General features: G+C 44.7%; 1 protein-coding gene across 1 annotated transcript; it reads right to left on the bottom strand.

Annotated features, from left to right (window-relative positions):
- Positions 1-1,592: 1,592 nt before the first annotated feature.
- On the bottom strand, positions 1,593-23,615 carry SCAMP5 (secretory carrier membrane protein 5). Its single transcript, XM_081887823.1, has 7 exons — positions 23,329-23,615; positions 15,033-15,099; positions 13,251-13,379; positions 11,650-11,806; positions 10,729-10,830; positions 9,252-9,369; positions 1,593-8,567 (listed from the first exon to the last, which is right to left on the bottom strand). The coding sequence occupies exons 2-7, from the start codon at positions 15,037-15,039 to the stop codon at positions 8,373-8,375; spliced, it is 708 nt and encodes a 235-aa protein (XP_081743949.1). The 5' UTR covers positions 15,040-15,099; positions 23,329-23,615; the 3' UTR covers positions 1,593-8,372.
- Between the last annotated feature and the right edge of the window lie 1,435 nt (positions 23,616-25,050).

Here is a 25,050-nt window from a genome sequence, read left to right as displayed (position 1 = left end):
TTTTAATTAGCCCAATAAAGGTACTGAGCTACTATGGACTTTGGAATTCTGCAAGGGGCCACATTCCCTGAATAGCCAAGCTTCTTTGGACCCCAATGCCAACATTGAGCAGGCCCCCCCCCCAAAAAAAAGAATGGGCAGAGCAGCAGACATGTCTCTTACATTTGGGCAATAGGCTACATTTCAGTCACACACAAGTTACAAGTTAAACACACAGAAGCTCCAACAATTTCTCCATCCTCCATCAAGGCAAGTTTTTTTTCAGGGGGAACTCAGCAGAACTCGGTCCCAGCATCTCTCAGTTGAGTTTTGGCACCTCTGATGGGTGCCATTGCCATTCTAAGAGAAGGAGGGAGGTGTTCATGATGAGTTCCGGCACCATTTTTTCTAAAAAAAAGAGCACTACTGAGAACAGAGCATTTTAGTGCTAGTTATCTGAACAAACTTACATTCCCTGAAGAACTGTCTTTATTGAGCTGCATTTCCAAGTGATGTCCACTGCAGTCTTGGATGGCTGCTACAAGGTCCTGTATGCAGGCAGACTTTGTATTTGTGGTTAACCTTGGGTGGAATACATCATTATCTGTTAACCTGCCCCTTATATAGAGATCCCAAAGATCGCTTTCTGAAACCTTTGTTCACACAAGCAGGCAGGCACACCTTGGCAGAAATGGTTCAGGGTTTTTTGAGTGACAATAATAGCTTTGTAACACACAGTGACTCTATGCGAAAACCGCAAAAAAAAAACTTCAGGAAAAAGGAGTTAGCTAAAATCACTGTAAATTGTTGCAGTGATTTGGAGGTTTAATCTGAAATCAAGCTAGATTTTGGCAAATTGGTTTCTCTGTGTCTTCACTCTCTTACATAATGGATGTTGGCTTATGTTATGGGTATATGTTCTGTATTGTTTTTATTGGTACTATTGCTACAAGTATGTCATGGCCTTTGGCTAGAACAATAAACTTGTGAACTAATCTAATACTCAGTGATGATTAGTTTAGGAAACTGTGTTAGTTAAGTAACTAAAAGGCATGGAGTATTTTAAAAGTATTTATGAAGATGCAGAGGATTACCTGTTTGAAAATGAAGATGGTCTAAATTAAGGTGTTTCAATATTGCCAAGGTATTTTGTTTTAAGAATGGATACTGAAGGCATACTACCCTTATGTAATTTGTGTACATGCTGTTCCTGATGTTGCCTGTTTTTAAGTGCTTAATAAACACATAAACCTAATGTGTCTAATTCCCCCATTTTTCAAACTGCACATTATCAGCTTTCCAACTGCACACTATAAAAAACCCCTTCCCCCAGCCCTGCAACCATACACTTGCTCACCCAATTAGCAACCCATGCAAGAATCTATATCCACCCACTTTCTTGCCTGTCTGTCACAGCTATCTGGCAGTCTCTCCCTCTCTCTTATATCAGCTTCTCGAACATTTTTGTATTCCTCTTCACCATCTCTGCATCTGACTCTTCTTTTCTCTTGCCATTTTCTTTCCGAGGAATTCTTCTCCAACGATGCACACATTTTTTTATTTTTTTGTGGTGCTGCACCATCACAATACAAAACCAAACCAAAAGCACAACCTTTGATATAATTTGTTTTATTAATTAGTCTCCAGGTTGACACCATTTCATCAGGGACAGACATGGAATGACTGAATAATCACAAGTGGTCCCCATATTTAAAAACCCCACCCCTTGCTTTTCCCATTTGTTCTCTATATAACATTTGTTTAAAAACTCTGTTGTGAATTAGATACATTGAGATGATTACTTATGGCACCACAGCTATTTGAGGAGTCTCTGAAAAGAAATGCAGAACAGGATCGCCAGTGTCTCTCTCTTCTTTACCAAACAGGAGCTCAGCGGAGGAGAAACCTCTGCTCTGCCTGAGCAAGGGAAACTCACAAGAATTCAATGCACAATGATTAGAAGCCATTATATTCCCTTTTTGAAAAATAAATTATTACAAATGCATTCAGCCCACAATTGTTCCCTATCAGATTGAATTTTTTTCCATGAGTAACTCAGTCCAGCCATCAGCATCCAGCAAATGAAAACCCTTCTAAGACGTTACTGTCTCAAGTGGCAGCCCATAAGCAACACCCACTACATCCAGGCTAAGATTCAAGGCCTATTGGTGCTACCATTTCAGCACACAGTGGACGCTGGAAATGCAGCTGCAAGATGGCCTTGAGGGACAAGAAGCCAAAACCCAACTAAGGAGGAAAAAGCAATGGGAAGCTAAACGTCAGGACAGATGAACAGAAGCTGGTGCTGGTAACCGTGAGGTTTGGTGCATGAGGTTTGTGAATCTAGCAGAAGACATCTATGGCTTACCATAGGTGCTGGGAGATGACAGCAAGCAATGGAACAATATATAATTGCAGGTGATAGGACACCACAAGCAGAAGAGCCCTGCTGGATGAGACCAAAGGCCCATCAAGTCCAGCATCCTGCTCTCACAGCGACAAGGCCAGATGCATATGAAAACCCCAATAGCAAGACATGAATACAACAGAACTCACTCACTCTTGTTCCCCAGCAACTGTTATTCACAGTTACATTGTCTCTGGGGTATCCTTTCTGGTTCAGCTCCACGCACCTCTTCTCCAAACCATCTCAAGGAGGCATTCCCCAATCCCTGCAAACAGCAAGCTGGCAGGCACAGAGCCCACAGTCATTCCCCACTTGCATGGTCTCCATTTGGGAGGGGCACAGAGAATGAACAAAATATCTAGCCTAGAATCCGTGAGATGCAGTTCGGGCACAAGATTTATCTGTACTAAAAACGCGCCTGCCGTTTTGGCTTACAACAAAACCTGTGAACAAGGGAGGATAGATGCTAACACACACACACCCTAGAGCTGATATCATTTGGGTCCTGTTATCACCAAGCTGGTCAACCTGGGATGGGACTGTATTACTTCCAGCTGCGGGTGGGATTTCACATGATTCAAAAACAACAACATCCCTACATGAAGAAAACCAGCACATCAGGGAGATAAAATCTAGCTTAGCCTTCTCACTGCTTGCTTTCTGTGTACAGGGATTTTTTTCTTTTTTTAAAGGAGGAACATTTGCCTGAAGTACTGTCGGGGGGGGGGTAATAAAAAATTGTCCAGTAGAAGAAGAGTTTGGATTTGATATCCCGCTTTATCACTACCCGAAGGAGTCTCAAAGCGGCTAACGTTCTCCTTTCCCTTCCTCCCCCAAAACAAACACTCTGTGAGGTGAGTGGGGCTGAGAGACTTCAGAGAAGTGTGACTGGCCCAAGGTCAACCAGCAGCTGCATGTGGAGGAGCGGACACACGAACCCGGTTCACCAGATTACGAGTCTACCACTCTTAACTACTACACCACACTGGCTCTCACAATTTAATTTAATTAATTTATTAAAAGTAGCATATTTAATTAATTTTTTTTTACTACATCAGACCAACATGGCTACCTACCTGAATCTGAAGTACTGTGTTCAGTTCTAGATACTGCAGAGGATACTGATAAACAGAGCATGTCCAAAGGTGGGCAAGAAAGATGGCTAGAGGCCTGGAGACCAAGTCCTTCAAAGAAAGTTCGAAGGAGTTGGACATCTCTAGCTGGATAAGAGACAATTAAGAGGTGATGTGATAGCCATCTTCAAATACTGTGCTGGTTAGAGTATTGGGCTGGGGGCTGGGAGACCAGGGTTCAAATTCCCTACTCAGCCATGAAGTTCACTGAGTGACCTCGGGCCAGTCACAGTCTCTCAACCTATCCTACCTCACAGGGTTGTTGTGAGGATTAAAATGGAGAGGAGAACTGTGTGTGCCACCTTGCGCTGCAGAGAGGAAGTGAGGAAGTGAGAGATAGTCATGTAAAAATAATAGAATCACAGAATAGTAGAGTTGGAAGGGGCCACGAGGGTCTTCTAATCCCACCCCCTGCAATGCAGGGATCTTTTGCCCAATGTGGGGCTCAAATCCACGACCCTGAGTGTAAGAGTCTCATGCTCTACCAGCTGAGCTATCCACAATAATAATAATAATGGCAGAAGGCTGAACTACTTGATTTTGAGGTCCCTTATAACTCCTTATGATTCTACCATTCAAGATTCAAGCTTATGAGCCCTTACGTGCAAGCTGAAGTAATACTTCCCCAACACAAATTCACCATTGCAGAGAGAATTGCTCATTATGTATACCTGAAGGGCATTTTCTCTCTTAGGGATCAAGAGCTACAGATCATCTTCAAACCATTGTCCCCCCCATTCCCTTCACAGATTCGACCAACTTCTCTAATCCCAGAGCTTCAAGGATCATTACAGAGCACTGCCAGGCACACTCAATGGGAAGCAAGTTCCCCCCTTCTTGTTGCTGCATTTGAAAGCAGGGCTCCCTGAATTTCTCAAGTCTGACTCCTCCGACTGATGAGCGAGATGAACAGAGGCCAAGCTGTTCTAACTGATTCCATCTGCTCAGAATGACAAAGCTGGCTTGCCATCTTTGAGAACAGGCCGGCCTTTGCAGTTTTTAACGAGAGAAACAGGCATGCACTGAGAAGGTGGGTGGACTTCTACAGGGATGCTTAAAAATAGCAGAGTTTAAAAACCCTTGCTGCTTCCCTACCCCTGCCCCACCAATACATACATTAACCCATTTCACAGAACCAACACAGGAGCAGGAAATATGCTCTTGTGAAGCAGGAGGAGGAAATTGCAGGTGATGGAGGTGAGGGGAGAAAAGGAAGTAAAAAGATTCAAGAAGGGAGGAAAAGCACGCCACCAACCTGAACAAGTTTTGAAAGCATTCTTCTTTGGGGGTCTCTAATCCTATGGGATTAGCCCACTTTTATTAGATCTAACACAACAGAGGAAGAAGTTGCTGCAGGTAGCCAAAGAGAATGGCTGCCCATACAATAACTCCATTCTGGAGGACCCACCAAAATTAAGGTGAAAATAATGTACTCTTGCCAAAAGTCTACATTAAGTTCTGAAGGCAGACAAGACTCTTTTAAGTGTCTCTGATTCAGTGGAACTGCCAATCTTTAATAAACCCTGAATGCGCGCACACACACACTTGTGAGGCCGAACAGTAATGATCTAGTGACAGAGAACACAGCAAGGTAAGATGCAGGGACAGAGGAAGGCATAAACATACTTCACAGCCACTTGAACACCAGGGAATATCACATTCTCTTATTCAAAGCACACAATCCTATAAAGCAAACAAACAATAGCCCTGTTCAAGCACCATGGGTACCAACCCACTTAATGAGCAAGGGGGTGAATATGGTGAACCCATCTCCCAAAAACTCCATCCTTATCCATCCAGTCCCTACATTCTTCCTGCATTGACCTGGAAAGATCAGGAGGAGACAAATGCAAGTAGAAGTCACCCCCCCAGACCTTTTCAGCTCAACATGCAAAGGTTGGGAACCATGGGGAGGAGAGGCAGGGTCCATGGGGGGCATCGGGAGCAGGGCCTGCACACATGACCCCCTGCCTCCTACCTGGGTTATATTTCCTGTTCAGGTGTAGCACTGTATTTCACCATGGGAAGGACCATGAGTGTGGCAGAACATCTGCTTTGCATGCAGAAGGTCCCAGGTTGAACCCCCAGCATCTCCCAGTAGGGCTGGGAGAGACTCCTAGCTGATACCTTGGAGACTGGGAGTGGCTGCCAGTCAGTGTGGGCTATACTGAGCCAGTGAACCAATGGCCTGACTTGGTATGAACCAGCTTCCTATGTTCTGATGTTGGATATGATGGGGAAGAGGGTGTGTTGGCCAAGGAAACCAGAATGAGTTGCCATATTATTGGTTATTTTATTTTTATTAATTAAATTTACATGCTGCCCTTCCTCCATAGATCTCAGGGTGAGTTAAAATACAAGATAAAATACAAGATCCATACTCAGATCAAGAAAAAGCATTGGAGGTTGAAGTGAAAGTCTGCTCAGGATGAAGTAGAGGCTTCCATGTTCCGAAAAGCGTTTGTCCGTGTGTGGTGGCTCTTCACACAAGACAGCCTGTTATAGACAAGCTTCACCTTAATTCCTATACAGAAGCACCTTCTGTGCCTGCATGTTTTTTTAAAAAACAAAAATCGATAAAGCAGCCTTGCGGCTCTGTGGAAACACTGATACAAATCAATGAAAATACAATTACTGGATGCTGGGCCTTCTGCCACTACCAGACAATTCAGAAACATTAGGAATTGTACTACAATGTTTCGGCCAAGGAAAGAAAAAACTCCATTCTTTATATTTAGTTGAGAATTGCCATGTATCAGTGAGCCAATGGAATTTGGAACGTTGTTCATAGAAGAAGAGGAGTTTGGATTTGATATCCCGCTTTATCACTACCCGAAGGAGTCTCAAAGCAGCTAACATTCTCCTTTCCCTTCCTCCCCCACAACAAACACTCTGTGAGGTGAGTGGGGCTGAGAGACTTCAGAGAAGTGTGACTAGCCCAAGGTCACCCAGCAGCTGCATTTGGAGGAGCGGAGACGCGAACCCGGTTCACCAGATTACGAGTCTACCGCTCTTAACCACTACACCACACTGGCTCTCATAGAATTGTAGTGTTTGAAGGATGCCAAGGGCCCTCTAGTCCAATCCCCTGCAATGTAGGAATAACTGCTAAAGCATCCATGACTGATGGCCATCCAACCTCTGCCTAAAAACCTCCAAGAAAGGACAGTCCACAACCTCCTGCGGGAGACCTGTCACACAGCTCTTGCTGACAGAAAGTTTTTCTTGATGTGTAGTCGGAATTTCCTTTCATGTAACTTGAATCCAATTGTTTAAGTCCTACCCACCAGAGCAGGAGAAAACAAGCTTGCTCCATCTTCCACACAATAGTTCTTCAGATATTTGAATATGGCTATCATATCTCCTCTCAGTCTCCGTAAAATTATGGAACCAATTGCCTGGTTGGGGGGAGGCTCTCGCTGACCAGAGGTCTTCGAGAACAAGTTGAACAACCACCAGTTGGTGATGCTCTACATCTGGGTTTGTGGCATCAAGCAGGGGTGGGAACTATATGGCCCACACAACAGGGGTGGGGAACCTCAGGCCTTTTGGCCCTTCCCCCAGGCAACACCCCTCACTTGACCCTGTTACTTACACACACACACACACACACTTTTCATGATTTTGCCTGGCTGGAATGTGTCTTGAACTCTGATTGAACTCTTGCTTGTCTAGATGGAAGGCAGAGAGAAACTAGCCTGCTGTACAAAAGTAACACAGGCATTCATAGCTCCACTTGGTTTTGCCTCTGGCCCTGCACACCTCCACACATGGCCCTCGAAAGCTTGTCCAGAAGGGAACAAGATCCTCTCCATAATTCTAGGTATGGGGCTTCTGGGGTTGGGGGCATGTTTGGAATGTGGAATGTGGTTCACACTGAACACAGAGGTCTGCTCCAGTTCAAACAGGGCAGCTCTACAGCACTGCTCATAACTTTGTTTTTTAAGCCACACACTAGCACTGCCTTCCTATCGATACATTGGAAGAGTAAATGGACTTGTTTATAATACCGCACATTAAGGTAAGTGGTAACCTCTGGTGGATCAGCATGGAATGAAAAGGTTGAGCTCTGGTTTTGAGAGTGGAGAAAGAGTGTGAAAAAGAGCAGGGTTTAAACGCTAAAAAGCCAGCAATGCCCTACGTCAGAAACATGCAGCCCCCCCCCAGGTGTTGGATTACTACGCCCATCATCTCTGACCATGCTGGCCAGGGCTGATGGGAGCTGGAGACCTTAACACCCAATGGGTCACAGGCTCCCTAACCCTGTTCTATACAGTATAAGTTGCAAATAGCTGAGACAGAATGAACCCGACAAAGTTCTTGCAACAGGCAGCTATTGTGAACTGGGTTATTCATGAAACCCCCAGAGTGTCCCTTTAGTAGCTCTTGAATGTTTGGGCTCTCCACGCTCACCCCGGCTGATGCAGCTATAATATCATCTACCACCACAGTAAAATTTAAAAACCACCACTGTACATAGTTTCACAAAAGGGGGAGGGAGACCAGCACACACATGTACAGTCACTACAGCACGGCACAATAGTCCTGCATGTCAACGCAACAGCTTCTTCAGATTGGGGGGAGTGGGAGAGAGAGAACAAATTATCTCCAAGGACAATTATCCTAGAACAAAGTCAAAGGGTGGAGGAAGAATAACAATTTTGACATGCCTCCATCCCATCAAGGAGGCTATTATACAGCCAGCCCTGCGCCAACCCTCCTATACAGTGGAATTTACATACACAGAGAAACACACACGCTCTCCTCCAGTTCTTCCTGCCCACTTCAAGTCACAACCCTCTCAGGTTCACATCTCACTCGGGAAGTTCTAGTTGGGTGGGGAAGGTCACACCTCACATGTCATTGGGGTAGTTATAGTTAGGAGTGGCCGAATACTGCGTCTCGTGTGGCATCATGGCTCCCTGGGCAGCACCGACCGCCACATTCTGAGCTGCCTGCTGCACGTGGGGGTTCTTCCAGGCTCCCGTCGTCCACTCCTCTTGCGCTTTGCTGATACTCCCACCGCTTCCCCGGTAAAATTTATGGACCTGGAATGGGGGAAAGAAAAACAGGGTCGTTCATCACCTTTCTCAGTTGAGCCTTGGAAGGACAAACAAAGGAGTCAAGCTCACAGTTGTTTCTTTGGGGAAATCATGTAGCCATCTAACATCAGAAGAGCTCTGCGTGATCAGGCCAAGGGTCCCTCTAGTTCAGAACCCTGCTTTCACCAGACCCCCATGGGAAGCCTGCAAGCAGGACCTGAGTGCATCAGCACTCTCCCCACTTCTGAATCCAAGTAACTAGTATTCTGAGTACCCATTGATAAGCCTTTATTCTCCATGAAACTGTATAATACTCTTTTAATTCAAGTTGGTGATCATCCATAGTTTAACTGTACAACATGTGAAAAAGTTCTTTCTTTTATCTGACCTGAATCTTGCTGGTGGCTGCCCAAGATTCTCCAAGTACGTGGATAGATACTTCTGAGGCAAACATTAAATATATAAGTGTGAGGTGCACACAGAAAAAAATGTAAAAGCAGCTTCTTGGTGACTGATATACACCAATCAAAATCCATGCATACTGCACGTCACGTGTGAACACAGTCATGTCAACTCTGGCCTTTGGAAACAGAAGGATCAGCCAACAGGAGTCTCCTGGGCATTCTCAGCCAATAGAGTGTGAGATATATCTATGTAGCATCCCCATGCAAAACCTTTCCCACATCTTACCATACTGAGGGCAATGAAGGAGAAGACAGACATGGCTGTGAACATGATGGTGGGGATGAGCATCACGACAGCCGACCCCACGTTCGTCCCAAAGAAAGATATTGCTGCAATCCAGCCACTGCAGAGAAACAATGCGAGTGAGAGGAAACATTGTGAGGAAGCTATGGTGCTACTACTGCCACCACTCAGAACCACTCCTTTGAGTCATAACCTGGAGAAAGGTCACAGTGCAGCGGCAGAGAGCCTGCTTTGCATGCAGAAGGTCCCAGGTTCCAAGCTCAGAAGGTGGCCTCTAGGTCGTTATATCAGTTATATTTGCCTTATAGGATTTCTCAGCTAAGGCCAGTTCTTGAGCCAAGCTTGTTGGGTAGTTAATATTTTCAGAATCTTGTTGGAGCCCTTTAAGATGAGTTGACCAATCCAGAAGAGTGGAAGGAGGAGGAATGGCCTCATCTAGAATTAACTCATTCAGCCCCCTCTTACCCCCCTCCTTTCGGAGAAAATAATGTGTGATTTTGCTCTGTCTCCTTCAGGGTTCTGGGGAGCTGATTAACAAATCTGGCATAATTCCCAGAACTTTGCAGTTCTTTCTAGTAAGTACCATAATAATTATGATTATTCTTCGGCAGTTTGCAGAAGTCAATTATCTCCATATGTGGTGGCCTTGAATTTATGAGTTCGGCGTCAGTGCCATCCAGCAGAAGGAAGCATTTTGGAGACTCTCTGCAGCTGCCACCTGGGCTCGCTCATCCAACAGTTCTGATAATCAATATGTTTCTCTTCCTTAATTTATAACTAGTACAGTGGTACCTCGGGTTAAGAACTTAATTCGTTCCGGAGGTCCGTTCTTAACCTGAAACTGTTCTTAACCTGAAGCACCACTTTAGCTAATGGGGCCTCCCACTGCCGTCTTCACACAATTTCTCTTCTCATCCTGAAGCAAAGTTCTTAACCCGAGGTACTATTTCTGGGTTAGCGGAGTCTGTAACCTGAAGCGTCTGTAACCTGAAGTGTCTGTAACCCAAGGTAAACTTTGTAAACTTTGGCTCAACCTTGCATTTGGCACAGTCTAGCAAAGTGCTCCAGCTTCATGCAGCCTCACAGTTTAGGGGAGTTAGAACAATAAAACAATGGGATAAAACAATAAATTAAAACAACAAAACGAAGCACTAAAAGGTGTTAAGAAATAAAATGGAAGAGCGGATAAAAACAAATGCTATGGGTTGGTTATAGAGCAGAAACTTGCCTTACAGTTGACCTTAGAGCTCAAAACCCTGCCTCAAGCATTCAGCAGCCACCTTCCCCTCTCCTACACAGCAGGTATGAAGGACAGAAAGGGCATTCAATCCCCGGCATCTCCAGCTAATGTGATCATAGGGCAGTTCCCTATCCCTGATCTAGGCCATACAGTTAATTGCCTAAATATTTATTTTAAGTGAATGGCTGCTCTTGTTAACACCTTAGATGTCCAACTTACCAGACTCCCCAGCCGGGGATCCCGACTGCCTGGATGATGCTGATCACCAGCTGAGCCATGAAGGTGAAGAAGAAAGCCATGAAGCTGAAGGAGCTGTCTGTCCTACAAAAGAAAAGAGCCCATCATTGTTGTTTTCTCCACTGCTGTTACTGACAACCAGTCCAATCACTAGGCAGGTCTCCCACCAGCAGTCAAGACTTAAAAAGAAAGAGAGAGTGCTCTCCCGTACTTTGAAAAGAGACCTGTCACCAAACAAGATGACCCAGCTAGGATGTAAGCAGCCTCCAGGAAAAGACAGGAGGGAAAGCACCTATTTATTGATGGCTGAACAGAGAAAGGATGGCCAAGCTAGCATTAAGCTGCAGTGCTAATTTTAAAAAGCTTCCCCCCATTTCTGCATGCCTAAGAACATCGAACACACACTGAAGATGACTAGGACTGCTTGGAAACGGAGAGGACATACTGCCACACTGCCTTTCCTTATAGTGATAGTGATCAGACACATGGCTTAAAGTCATGGGCGGGGGTAAGTGAAGGAAGGGTGATGTGATTCGCAGGTGAGAACTACAGAAGCAGAAATGTGTGGTAGAAGCTGGAGACCACCATCGGTTATTGTCTGTGCACAGGAGAATAAAACAGCAACTAAGAAATGGGTGGATATGGAGGGGTTACTGAACGCAGTAGCAAAGGGGTGGGAAACCTGTGGCCTTCCAGATGTTGCCGGACTATAATGCCCATCATCTCACACTGTTGATCAGGCTAGCTGGAGCTGATGGGAGTTGAGAGTCCAACAGCAAGTGGAAGCCAAGGATTTCCCATCTGTGCAGTAGGACCTAGCCAAAAGAACTGAGGAGCACACTGGGGTGGGGCTGGAGAATGAGAGAGAGAGAGAGAAAGATAGAAGCTGTGCCTATCACTTACTTGAAGGCTTTGTAAATGGGTCTAAACCAGCAGACATAGGAGCAAGGCGTAAAGAGAATGAGCCAGAGAATTGCCAGTCCAAAGTTAACTGCTCCACCACCTCCGATCATCCACGCAAGGCAACCAATCAGATTCACTGCCAAGGTGATGCTATTCACTGCAAACACATTTATCGAAAGAGACACACAGAGAGAGGAGCAAAAGTAGCAGATCACAAAGGAAGAGCTGGACAAGCTGAGAATGGGAAAGATAAACGAGTTCAGAGCTTCAATGAAGAATAATAAGTGCCACCTCCACGATTTTCCAGGGGTGTTTCCAGACCATAGCTATTTTCAGGTATGATTCAACCACATGCTGGCAAATTCAGGTTACGCAATTAAAGCTGAGTTAGAGGCCTTGCCCAACAAACCCACTTCTCCAAAATGACAGGAACCTAGCCTCCCAAACCTTTTACAAACAAATCAGTTCTACAAACACACATCGTCTGGAAGTGCCCCTAGTCAGGTTTCTCATGTTCCCTTTGGGAAAGGCAAGGAAGAGAGCCAAGGAGTAGAACAACAAAAAGGAACCAAATAAATCTACCCTCTTAACAGTCAACAACTACCTACACTATTGTTGTTTTAAATTGTTTTTATTAAATATTTTGAGACTACACTGACGACTGAGTTGGCCCTTAATGGAAACAGAAACCAGGAACAAAGATGAAGGCTGGGACTGGAAAACTGTTTCATGCTGGCCAAAACCTTTTGTCCAGATCTGAAGAATTAAGATTCTATCTGGACTTGGTTCCACACGTATGTCTACAAATAATAACCTAGGATTGCCATATTTCAAAGGGTGTAAATCCAGACACAAAAGTTGTTGCCTTGACCCAGTATACCTGAAGGAGCGTCTCCACCCCCATCGTTCAGCCCGGACACTGAGGTCCAGCTCTGAGGGCCTTCTGGCAGTTCCCTCACTGTGAGAAGTGAAGTTACAGGGAACCAGGCAGAGGGCCTTCTTGGTAGTGGCCCCCACCCTGTGGAATGCCGTCCCATCAGATGTCAAGGAAATAAACAACTATCTGACTTTTAGAAGACATCTGAAGGCAACTCTATTTAGGGAAGTTTTTAATGTCTGATGTCCCTTTTCTTCAGCCATTGTGGCCCTTTTCTTAAATAGCAATTAAATAGCAAATGGCAGAGAGACTATTGACACCACATCACTCCAGTGCTTAAAATCTTGCAGACTGCCCATATGTTACCAGGCCAATGTCAAGTTCTTGTCTTAATTTACAAAACCTTTAACAACTTGAATCCAGGATGCCTTTAGGACCACCTGATGCCTTCAATATCCAGGGTCTTTCAGGGTATATCTGTTGGAGCCAAGGCTAAGATTGGCTCATATCTGCCAGGAGCCCCACATTCCACATTGTGAGCCTAATTCTGCCTCTCTGGCCAAAACAATCTATCAATGTTGAAAATAAATTAAAATTTTAAATTCAGATTTGTGGAAAGGGAAATGAAAGAGTGGGTCCCTTACTACTTCTGGTCCATGCTTCCCCACTTACACCCACTGGAATGCTGGCTTGCCCTTTTAACCCTCCAACCTCCACAACTTACACATCCAGAGGTAGTAAAGACGTTTGACTGTGGTTCGGTGTAGGGGTGGGATTTCCTCATCAAAATCCTGGTAAAAGCACGGTTTCAATGGGATGAAATGAGGGAGAGGAGGGAAATTGTTCATTCTTTCTGCAAGAAAAACAGAAGGCAAGTTGTTTCTTTTCCATTTCCCTCCGCAAGTAATATTCAGTATTTAAGCAGGGACGTTTCTGAATGGTTCAGCACAAAACCATGGCTTGCGCTAACCATATTAAACAACAATGGCTTAGCAAAAACAAACCATGGTATTGCCATTATGTCTGAACCCAGCATATATCTCTGCCACCCTCGTAACAACCCTACTGTGAAAATACTATAGGCAAGGGCTGGGCATTCTGTGGCTTCCCATATGTTGCTGAACTAGCATTCACATGGTCCTTGGCCACTGACCATGCTGGGGACAAATGGTGTTGGAGTCCAACAATATATAGAGTGCCAAGTTCCCAAGCCCTGTTATAAGCAAAAAGCAGAGATAGAACAGCTTGCCTTGAGTCACTCAGTGATTTCATATGTTCAGACTGAGGGACTTCCTGGTGTACAGCTGAGACTCTTGAACATTACAGCATTGCAACTTTCAACTAGCCATATTGCAGACCCTCTGAACTTACTTTGTCCATGAGAATGTGAGCGTAAATGTACAGTAGTTTGAAATGTGGTTCAGAAGTGACTGCATTTTTTAAAAAGTACTGCCCATTCTGCTCCCAAGGACAGTTCCATTAATAATTTAAATACTTCTCTTTTGGTCTGTCCCCCATCCCCAATGCACACTTTACATACAGATAAAGTTAGCAGCCTCCTATGCACCTGTTCTGTGACAAAGATAACACAGAAGCTGATGCCCCAGACAGTGGGGGAGCAGAGAGAATTCTAACAAACCATTACTGGTTGCGATGACTAAATTAATTATTCAGAATCCCCAGACAATGAGCTGTGCATCTTATTTGTGACAATTTGCTTGAGGTGAACAGGAGCAGTTCAATATGCAATCCTAAGAACATTTGCCTGGAGGTGAACTTGTGGAAAGAGGATTTATTCCTAAGAAGGGCCTGCCCAAGACAATTCAGCACTTTAGATATAAAATCTAAATGGCACTGTTTCATGCCATCACCTCCCAGCAGTAAAAATCCAATAATAAATTAAATGAATGACAATGATATCCCAGGTCTGAGTCAACAGCCCTTCTGCCTAATAGCAGATTTGGCTTAACTTCCAAGAAAATACATTTATGATCAAATCAAAGAAGCCAAGTTTTGCACCATTTGGTCAGGCTTCATTGATTATTTAGCTAAATTGAAAAATCCTAGTGGAATACCAAAATGGTTTGCATTCATATGGGGCCAATAATCTCCACTACGTATTCTTTTCAAAGTCCAGATACCTTTGATGGGTACAAGAAGTTGTGACTGGAGGTTTCTGTGAAGCAACAGATGGGCATCTCTAGTCTGGTCCCACTTATTGCTGTCTATCTTTGGCCTTTGGAAGACCACTGACAGATCAACACTGTGAATTGCTATGAAAGTGGGAGCTCTGTCCATCAAAAGTTGTTGCTGTGTCAAACACAGGCATCTCAGGAGTACGGATCTTGTCATCAAGTCTTGACTCACTTCAGCCTCCCAGTTCACCCTGGAACATGGGAATATACAAACTACTGTCCCAGGATAAAAGTGTTGATAGAATCAGGCTTTGCTCAGAGCATCAATTCCTCACACAATGAAAGCTTTTCCTCACACAAGGAAATCTTACCTCCCATGATGTCGCCCAGTCTTTATTCCACAGATAGACAGAAGAACTTGTCACACCACCAATAAAGCTGAAAGAAATCAGGGAACAGTTATGTGGATAGCATAATTATATAGTTTTGCCACCAGATGACACTGTTTGTATCTGTTTGGAGCCACGCACTTCCTGCTTGTTTGAGAGAAACAATCAAGTACTGGGCTAGCTTTATGACTTGTGTGTGCTCTCAAGACTTCAATGACAACAGATATGATGTTAAAGGAAGACACATGAGATAAACATGTCCTTGACATGCAAGCCTTTCCACTTCTGATAGACCAGGCCTAATCATGCAATTTGCTTCCTTTGCTGGCTCAAAATCCAAGGGAACATTTGTAGTGTCTTGGCACCACTCGAAACAAAAGCATCACCACCTCAGTAAACATAAGAACAATGTAAATAAGGGGTGGGGAACGTGAGGGCCACGTTACCTTCTGGGCAAGCTTCTTAGAGTCACAGGCCAGTGGTGGACAGGGCCAGACACAAATGTGGGTGGAGAAATGAATGCAAAGTTTATAGTTTGTACACACACTCCTCTCTAGTTTCCAGACAAACAAGAGGCATTATTCAAAGGACATATTCCAACCATGCAAAAACACTTGGGGGGCAAAGGAGGACCATTAAGGGATACAGCATGGAGAGAATTCCCAGGGAACCAGATATAGAAGCCTGGAAGGCCACATTTATTTCCAAACCATTATATAAAGAGTAAGGCCTTCTTAGCTATTTTAAGCCTGATGTATTTGCCGCCCTGGGCTCCTTTGGGAGAAACAGGCAGGGGGAATATACATTTAACAGTACAAGAATAATTGTGCTCATCTTCCTATTCTTTCCCAGTCAATTAGAATCCCTTTCCTAGGTAGATAAATTGGAAATGCACAAGATCTGACTAGCAACAGACAGGCAAAGCTGTTAGAGGCATCCATAGCCAGCATCCAGCAGAAGCCTGTGTTGCTAAACAAACCAGCTTTAGCCTAAGAAGTTAAAAAAGGTTCGACAATGTAGGACAGACATACTTAGCCTCTGGCTCTTCCTGAGTAACCTATGAGTGACCTACATTGACCCACACTACTCTGTAATCCACAGATGCAGACCTGGACAGGAAGAGCCAGAATAGATCTACAAGGACAGCCAGCTTGACTGTAGTGGCACTACAGTCCCAGTCTTTGGCTCATGTTTTCTGAAGGATGTATCCAAAAAATCCAAGCTTCTGCCTTATGACATCCAGATGAAAATACAGCAGAATGCATTGTTCCTCATAGAGGATTATCTCCCTGTTTTCTTGCAGGGATTGGTTTGGTGCATTCCCAAGGACTTAGAGCAGGTGACTCTATAGCTGCATACGCACCATATACTTAAAGCATGTGGCTTCCTCCAGAGAATATTGGGAACTGTAGTTTACCCACATAGAGCCACAATGCCTAGCACTTCCTGAACAAACTACAGTTCCCAGGATTCTTTGTTGGAACTATTGTATGTGCTTTAAATGTATGGTGCACGGACACACCTATGCTAAGCTTAGAGTCTTCTGCACAAGGTCAGCACAAACCAGGATTGCAAACCACGGTTTGAATACACCTCAAGAGGTGACTGAATGTATAGAGAATAGACAGAGGGGCAAACAGCAACTTTCCAAAATATACACCAGAAGAAAAGAAGATACTGTGGGGGAGAGGGGGATGACAGAACCAAAATATGCAAATCCTGTATTTTTTCCATGTATAAGACTCCAAATTAAGGGGACTCCAAATTAAGAAAACACCCCTCAGCACTACCCGTGTATAAGACGAGCCCCAAATTTAAACCTAATTTTTTGGCAAAAAAAACCCTAGTCTTATGCACGGAAAAATATGGTACTTATATGTGCTTATCCCATACTAAATGTTTTCAGAACTGGTTCTCAGATTTGAACTTATACATTACATTGATTAGCATGAAAAACCATTTACAGATCTTTCTGAGAACTAATGTTTCCATTTCATTTATTTACTTAAATGTTTTAATGTCACACCCTACTTTGCAATTAACACTTAAAAACTAATGACAACCATATTAAAGCTAGCACAAAACAATAAGCGAAAACAAAAACAAAATTAGCATTAAGTGGCTTTTTAAAAAAGCCAGAGCAAACAAGGTCTTCTCTTGGTGGCAAAAGGATTTTAAATTCAGTGCCAGGGAAGCTTTCTTGGGGAGAGTGTTCCATAAATGCAACATGGGAGGCTGTCCCAACCTGATACCAGCCGAGTGTTTTGGACTAGAACCCAAGTGATGTGTCTTTTCTGAAAAATGTCAAAGTTGCATAGGAGAATTTTCAGTTTGCAGGAAATGATTCTGAGCAGGGGTGGGAACTGAATCTGACCAGTGGGGCAGATCCCCAGGCCACCTTTAGAAGATGGATTGGGCTGCAGCCCTGTCAATCACCTCCAATCATCTTATTAGGTGACAACTTTAGAGGGACTCACTAACCAACTGATTGGACCCCTTTGAAGATGGCTAATCAGCTTATTTGGGTTGAGAGAATGCATTCAGTGAGGCTTGCTGTAACCCCGAAGCAGCTGACTGGCAGTTACGGTATGCCCTTTTAATGTCAGCTTACAGGGGTGATTTGTATCAAAATGCTCTTGCAAATGGACATTTTTCCTCCCCAAACTGGCAGTTGTAAAAACTTTCATGTGCTGGGCAGCACCAAGAGTAACTCCCATCAGCTGTGCTAGAAAGTTCCCAGTAGGAAACTCCCTAGTGCAGCCAATCCCAGCAGGTCTCACAGATCAGTGCCACTCACCAAGAAATGGAATACAGGTGTTAAATCAATTCAAAACAAGACATGATCAGGAGGAAAGTTTAAGTTCCCAATTGCTCATTTGCAGCCAAATATTTACCTGCCCCACACCTGGCATCACATATGTAAGGTGTGGGGCAGGTGAGTGTGGTTAAGGGGAAATGGCCTGGGGGACCCAACTGTGACCTTTGCTGGGTATAATTAGGCCAATAGGTTGGAGGTTCCTCAGTGCTGCCCAAAGGAATGATCTAATCTAGCATGTCTATTCAAACGGCATTTAGTAAACAAAGCTAAACACTTTGAAACTGCCAAGTTTGTCTAACAAGGTATTTTCACTTAGAATCCATTCACTGTTACTAATACAGTGGTACCTCGGGTTACATACACTTCAGGTTACATACGCTTCAGGTTACAGACTCTGCTAACCCAGAAATAATACCTCGGGTTAAGAACTTTGCTTCAGGATGAGAACAGAAATCGTGCTCCGGCGGCACAGCAGCAGCAAGAGGCCCCATTGGCTAAAGTGGTACCTCAGGTTAAGAACAGTTTCAGATTAAGAACGGACCTCTGGAACGAATTAAGTACTTAACCCGAGGTACCAAGGAAAAATAAAAGCACTGTGAAATTTTCTTCCCCACGTCACTATTAGAACTGATCCCTTGTGACCATTAGCCCTGCTTGCTGCAACTGATGGGTTCAGGAATCCAACAACATATAGAGGACACCAGGTTGGGAAAGGCTGGAATAAATACCAAGCCTTGTGCAAATGGGCATTTTCAGAATCTTAAAATGTGAATGATTCAGGCACAGTTATACAAGCTGCATAGGAAAGCTGCCTTATAACAAATCAGTGGCAGGTTCTTATCCCAAAACATGGATGGCAACGACTCTTAATTGTAAGTGTTGTAAGTGAGGAAGAGATAACTTCTCAGGCTAATAGTCGTAAAAGCTCAGCAGGAAGCAGGGGGTCCAGAGGTCAAGGTTCCAAGATGCACAAACAAGGCAAGTGGTTCATAACCAAATGGAAACTACACCGATGTCCCAAGAGTTGACACATCCCTTGTGTCAAGTTATTAAAGAAAGGATGGGGTGAGCTCACTCAGGGGGGACTCTTGTCATACGAGGCTGCTGAGTGTGCACGTATCTGTTCTGAGTGGGTGCATCTAATCCCACCAAGGAAAGGGGTGCCTGGTTCTTGACAACAAAACTATCTCCTGCCCCTTTGCCTCCAACTCTGAAATCAACTCTGTCCATAAGAAGCTGCCTTATAGTGAGTCAGACCAATTGGTCCATCTAGCTCAGTATTGGCTCTCCAGGGTTTCAGGTAAGGAATCTTTCCCAGCCCGACTTAGAGATGCTGGGAATTGATTGAACCTGGGATTTCCTGTATGCAAGACAGGTGGCTACATCCCTTTCCTAAGGAAGTTTCTCCTGGAATTTAGCAAAAGTTGGCTTCCCTGCAATTTCCACTCATTAATTTTATGGATGTTATGGAACGAGAGTTAAGTTTTCTTTCTCATAACTCATAACTTTGTAAACCATAGTCATATTCCACTTAATATTCTTTCTCTTTAAGCTGGAAAGTCTCAGCTTGCCTAACTGGAAACATGTTCTGCCATCTTAATCATTTGGATTGTGATTTCTGCACCTCTTCCAGCTCTACAATAGCTACAGCATAGAAACTTCCACATACATTTGCCACCAGTCGAAAGTGTAAGACAATAATCTGCAAATGCCCACAAATTCTGCTGTTCTCATATTACAGGTGACAGCAGCCTCTCTGCTTCCAGCCAGGTCACTGGATTGGGAACAGAGGAAGCTGCATTGAACAGTAAGTCCACTGATCCACTTAGCTCAGTACCGTCCATCCTGACGGTGGCTCTCCAGGGTTTCAGACAGCAGTCTTTCGTGGCCCTATCCGGAGATGCCAGGGATTGAACCTCAGGTCATCTAAATGCTCTATGAAGAAGCTATGGCGCTTTGCCTGAGATGGTGCCACCAAGGAAGGACTTTGGGGCAGAAACACGTCCAGGGCCTGTCCAACAGAATAAGCAAGGGGGGTGCAAATGCAGCAGAACTGGTTTACTGTATTTTGAAATTAGTGAAGTAATACATATTGCCACTTAAAGAGCACCCACCCACACCCAAGTCTTCTAGGGTCTAAAATGCCAGCTGCACCACTGGGAGTAGACCCTATTTTGAGGAATGTGAAGGAACCCCTGGTAGCCTTGTGTCAGAGAAATAATAAGAAAAGGCATTTCATTTTCCAGCTGAGAAAGACAGACTCTGCTGCTACCTAATTTCCAAATGCAATACCCCTAGGCTGGGTTTCAAACTGACTGATGCACACTCAACGGCCGTTCATCTCAGGAGGACAAGTAAACATGCAAAGGATTGGACTGAAGAGCTTGTGTATATTTTAGGACTTCAGTCCAACCCAAGCAGATATTTCAGCATTGGTTGGACCCAACACTTTTGACCTTATAAATAATAGAAGTCCCATCTTCATGCAAAACATTATCTGCCATTTGCAGATGAATGGAGCCTGAACATCTACCCTAAGGAGTTTATGGTTGTTTCTCTCTCTGAGGGTTGCTCTCTGCTTATTACTATCTCTCTTTCTAATGCAAATAAATGCCCATATTTCTGGGAGATAAAATCTAGTTATAAAACAATGCCATTTTTGTTTTCTTTCTACATATACACAAGTACATTGATTCTCAAGTCAATTTTTGAAGTCCCCAGGAAACAATTGTTTATACTTTTGTGAGAATGGGTCCATCTGAATGACTTTCCCAAAGAAAACATCATCCTACACTAACCTTCCCCAACCTGGTGCCCTGCAAATGTTGCTTGGAAATGGGAGCTATAAGCATAGACCATGCCTAGAAAGTAAGGAGATGTAAGTGCAGGTAAGCCTTGTGTTAGAAGTGCCAATGCTTGATTCAACACAAGGCAGCTACGTAGGTTTAGTGACCTGTACTAGCTGGCGTGTTCAAGTCTGTACTAAATAACACTGTTAAACAGTTACAGTGGTACCTCGGATTACATACGCTTCAGGTTACATATGCTTCAGGTTACAGACTCCGCTAACCCAGAAATAGTGCTTCAGGTTAAGAACTTTGCTTCAGGATGAGAACAGAAATCGTGCTCCGGTGGCGTGGCAGCAGCAGGAGGCCCCATTAGCTAAAGTGGTGCTTCAGGTTAAGAACAGTTTCAGGTTAAGAACGGACCTCCAGAACAAATTAAGTACTTAACCCGAGGTACCACTATATATCATTAATTATATTTATTTATTTCATAAATTTTGTACACTGCTTGATTGTGACAAACCAAACAAGTCTCAAAGTGGTTTACAAAAAGATAAAAACAAGAAAATCAAGGGGGGGGGAAATACAATGCTATAAACAGACAGAAAGTTAAAATACTAAAACAGATCAAAATTCACATAAGCATTTCTAAGCATCTGGATAGGCTTGCCTTGAACAACAATATGTTTAGGTTAGCCACAGATCCTAGGCCTCTGTTAGCAAAACAGAAGAATCAGCTTGAAAGAAATGAACCTCGTACTTGAGCAGCCACATCATAAAGGCGACAAGATTATGTATCAAGTCCCTGGCTTTGGATGCATTTGCAGCCAAGATTCCAAGCGAGAAATGATGCATAAGAGAAGGTCAACACAGGCTGTGTACACACCAGACCTTTAAAGCACATCTGAAGCACACACATCACAAAGAATCCTGAGAACTGTAGTTTGTTAAGGGTGCTAGGAATTATAGCACAGTGAAGGGTAAACCACAATCCCCAGGATTCCCGAGGACAGGAGATGTGCTTTGAATGTATTTTAAAGGTATGGTGTAGGATGCTGCCTTATACTGAGGGCTCATCCTGACTTCCTTTTGCACTGTGCTTTCCAAGAACAGGTCCGTGCTTTAAAGCTCTGTGTCTGACCAGGGTTTTGTTGTTATTTTTTGTCCCAACACTTTCCCCAGGGAACCTCACATTTTACCACTGAATCAGACCAAATGGCAATCCACATAAAATTTGAGTGCTGTTTGCTTCAATTCAGTGCCAAAATGTGAATTTTCCCAAGGAAAACACCAGGACAAAAAAAATACCACTTGGACATTGAGCTTTAAAGTCCGGACCTGTGCCTAGAAACATGGCACAAAAGGGAGTCTGGGTGAGCCCTGAGTCAACCATTGGTCCACCCAGCTCCATATTCCCTATGAGACTGGCAGAGGTTCTCCAAGGTTTCAGGCAGGGATGTCTTCTTGACCTACCTGGAGATGCCAGGGGCTGAACCTGCAAATTTCTGTATGCAAAGCTGAAGCTCCATCACTGAGCTGTGACTCTGGATAATACAGAATCTAGATGATCTTATACAACTTCCTGCTCAGTTAAAGAATCCAGAGCTGAAGCATCTCCAGCAGATGACTGTTCTGCCTCTGCTTGAAGACCTCCAGCCATGGAGAACACACCTGCCCAGGTCATTGCTTTCATTGGTCAACTGCTCTTACCATCAAGAAGTTCCTCCTAATGTTCAACCAAGATCATTAGATCACACACACTTACTAAGGCCTTCTTACATGAATATAACTCCTTCCCAACACAAACCTGCCCTTAAACTCTCTGACAGCGCCATCCTATTATCTACCTATTGAAAGTAAATCTTGCTTATTTCTGTGGCGTTAACTGGCAGTCAATTGGTTATAGCATAGTGGAGATGTAACCCACAAAATTTGGAATGTTCAGGGTTAACCGTGGAAGAGGACAACTGCCCTAGGGAAGATGCTGATTGGATGGAGTTCAGCAAAGCCCTTGGTTCTACAATACCATAGCTGAGGTCACTCAGCAAACACATTTTGTCTCTTTTGGAATATCTTTGCACACTCATGCACTCATTGAAGGAGGGGTGGGAAGAGAAGGAACTTACCGTTTTACATAAATATAACCCATATAGAGCAGAACAGTTTACACACACTAACCACAGACACGTATCTACCGGAAGGCCTCAAAATGCAGGAACCCGCGCTCCCCACCAGCACCATCAATGTCAACAGCTTGCGGATGGAACCTGCACAGTCTTTTGCCTCTAATCCCTTTTTCCTTTTTGCACGGCGCTCCTGTTGGGGGAGGGAGCGGGGTCCAATGCATGCATCTTGCAAAGGTTCGGAGAGAAAAGGGAAAGCCAAGAGGTGGCTCCCCTGATCCACGGTCCCCCCCTTTTTTTTTTGCAAGGGTGGAGTGCGGAGAATGAGGGGAAGAGACGCGCCGGGGAAAGGCTCCATTGCACGTATCCTCTCCAGGAAATCGCACTGAAGGCCACATTGCTCGGCCCCGGGGAAAGATAGGCACAACCCCGAAGGCACCACGCTAACATAGCGCGGGGAGGGCAGCGGACTGGGAGGAGGAGGCCTCTTTGCCCGGGCGTCCAACGGGAGAAGCCTCCGCCCTTCTCCATCCCCCGCTTTTAGGACTCACCGCTTCGCTGCCCCGGTCCTCGGGCCCCGCCGAACGTCTCCCCCGGATCCTGACCCGCAGCGCCCACCGGCGCCTCCTGCTGCAGCGGCCGCAGCTCTCGCGAGGCTCCTCCGATCCTCCTTCTCCTCCCCCCGCCCCGCACGCACCCAGGGCTGGGTGGCTCCGGCGGATGAGAGAGGGGCGGGGCGGAGGCGGAGGTGCTGCCGCTGTCCCCGGTGCTGAAACGTCTCTGGGTGCGGCGAGCAGCCGGAGAGGAGGAGCCAGGATGCAAGGCGGAGGAGATGCGAGGCTGCTGGTGCCTACAGTACCAGGCTTCAGGGCCTCTTCAGCGGAATGAGCAGGCCCCCTCCAAGCAGAAGGGCTGGCTTAGCGCATTCTGACGTGCACATTTATTTATAAAACCATGCCCTCTCGTAAAATATCAGCAATATAAGCGCATTATTTTTAGAAAACATACACATTAAGATCAGTACAGAACACTCATTAAAATGACCGGCCACTTAAGAAAATGGTGAACTTTAAACAAGGTTTGAATGTTTTAAAAGCTGCATAAGCCTGCCAACATTATATTAAAAATAAAACACCTGTTCAAGAGACACCTGGAAATCAAAAGTGAGGGGGCCTGCCACATCTCTGCTGGAAGAGTGTTCCACAACATGGGACCAGCAACACTAAATGCCCAGCTTCTGGTTGAGGCTGGTCAGGACTCTATAACACAAGGGACAACTAACAGCGCTTATCTCTGTTACAAGATTGAGATTTAAGGGTTCAGGTGGTCCTTAAGGTATCCTGGACCCAGGTTGTCCCAGGCTTTGTACAGTGACACAACGGCCTTGAACCTAGCCCAGCTGCCTATGGGCATATGTTACCATCTAAAGAGCACTACTATGAATCTGAAGAAAAACATGCATCTGTTCAACTTAACCAAAACTTTGCAGCTCAGAGTGGAAATACAGTCCAAACTCAGGCATACATAAAGCAAAGAGTTGTCAAACTGTGGTCTGCAGACCACTGGAAGTCCATGAACTCCATTCAGGCAATCTTCAGAAAGGCTAAACTAAAGCTGAATATCCATTCTTTATCCTGCTTATGTTTTTTATGTCTACAGAAATTGAGTCTGATTTAAAAACAAAAACAAAAAAACCTGGGGTAGATTTAGCAAACAGGCTGATTACAACCATGTAGACCATGGGTAGGCAAACTAAGGCCCGGGGGCCAGATCAGGCCCAATCGCCTTCTAAATCCGGCCTGCGGATGGTCTGGGAATCAGTGTGTTTTTACATGAGTAGAATGTGTGCTTTTGTTTAAAATGCATCTCTGGGTTATTTCTGGGCCATAGGAATTTGTTCTTTTTCCCCAAAAAATATAGTCCGGCCCCCCACAAGGTCTAAGGGACAGTGGACCGGCCCCCTGCTGAAAATGTTTGCTGACCCCTGATGTAGACAGTGTGACAAACTTACATCCATGAGCAGCTCCGATTCCACAGTAAACTTCAATCTGTAAGCACCACATGTGGCAGTGGATCTACAGGATCTGAGACAGAGACCTTTTCCCAGCCCTAGTGAAAGGTGCCAAGGTGCAAACTTTTCACACTCTCTATGGAAATATGTGTTCTACTATCACATTTGGATGTGTTGTCAACTGCATATTTCTACCTCACAAGCTGTACCAGGAATGAGAATGTAAGGGTCTGCTGGATCAGGCTGCCGGCCCATCTAGTCA

Source organism: Podarcis melisellensis, assembly GCF_964234715.1.
Source record: "Podarcis melisellensis genome assembly, chromosome: 14".
NCBI classification, from domain to species: domain Eukaryota; kingdom Metazoa; phylum Chordata; class Lepidosauria; order Squamata; family Lacertidae; genus Podarcis; species Podarcis melisellensis.
The sequence above is the reverse complement of the archived record's forward strand: the minus strand, read 5'-3'. Positions and strand labels throughout refer to the sequence as shown.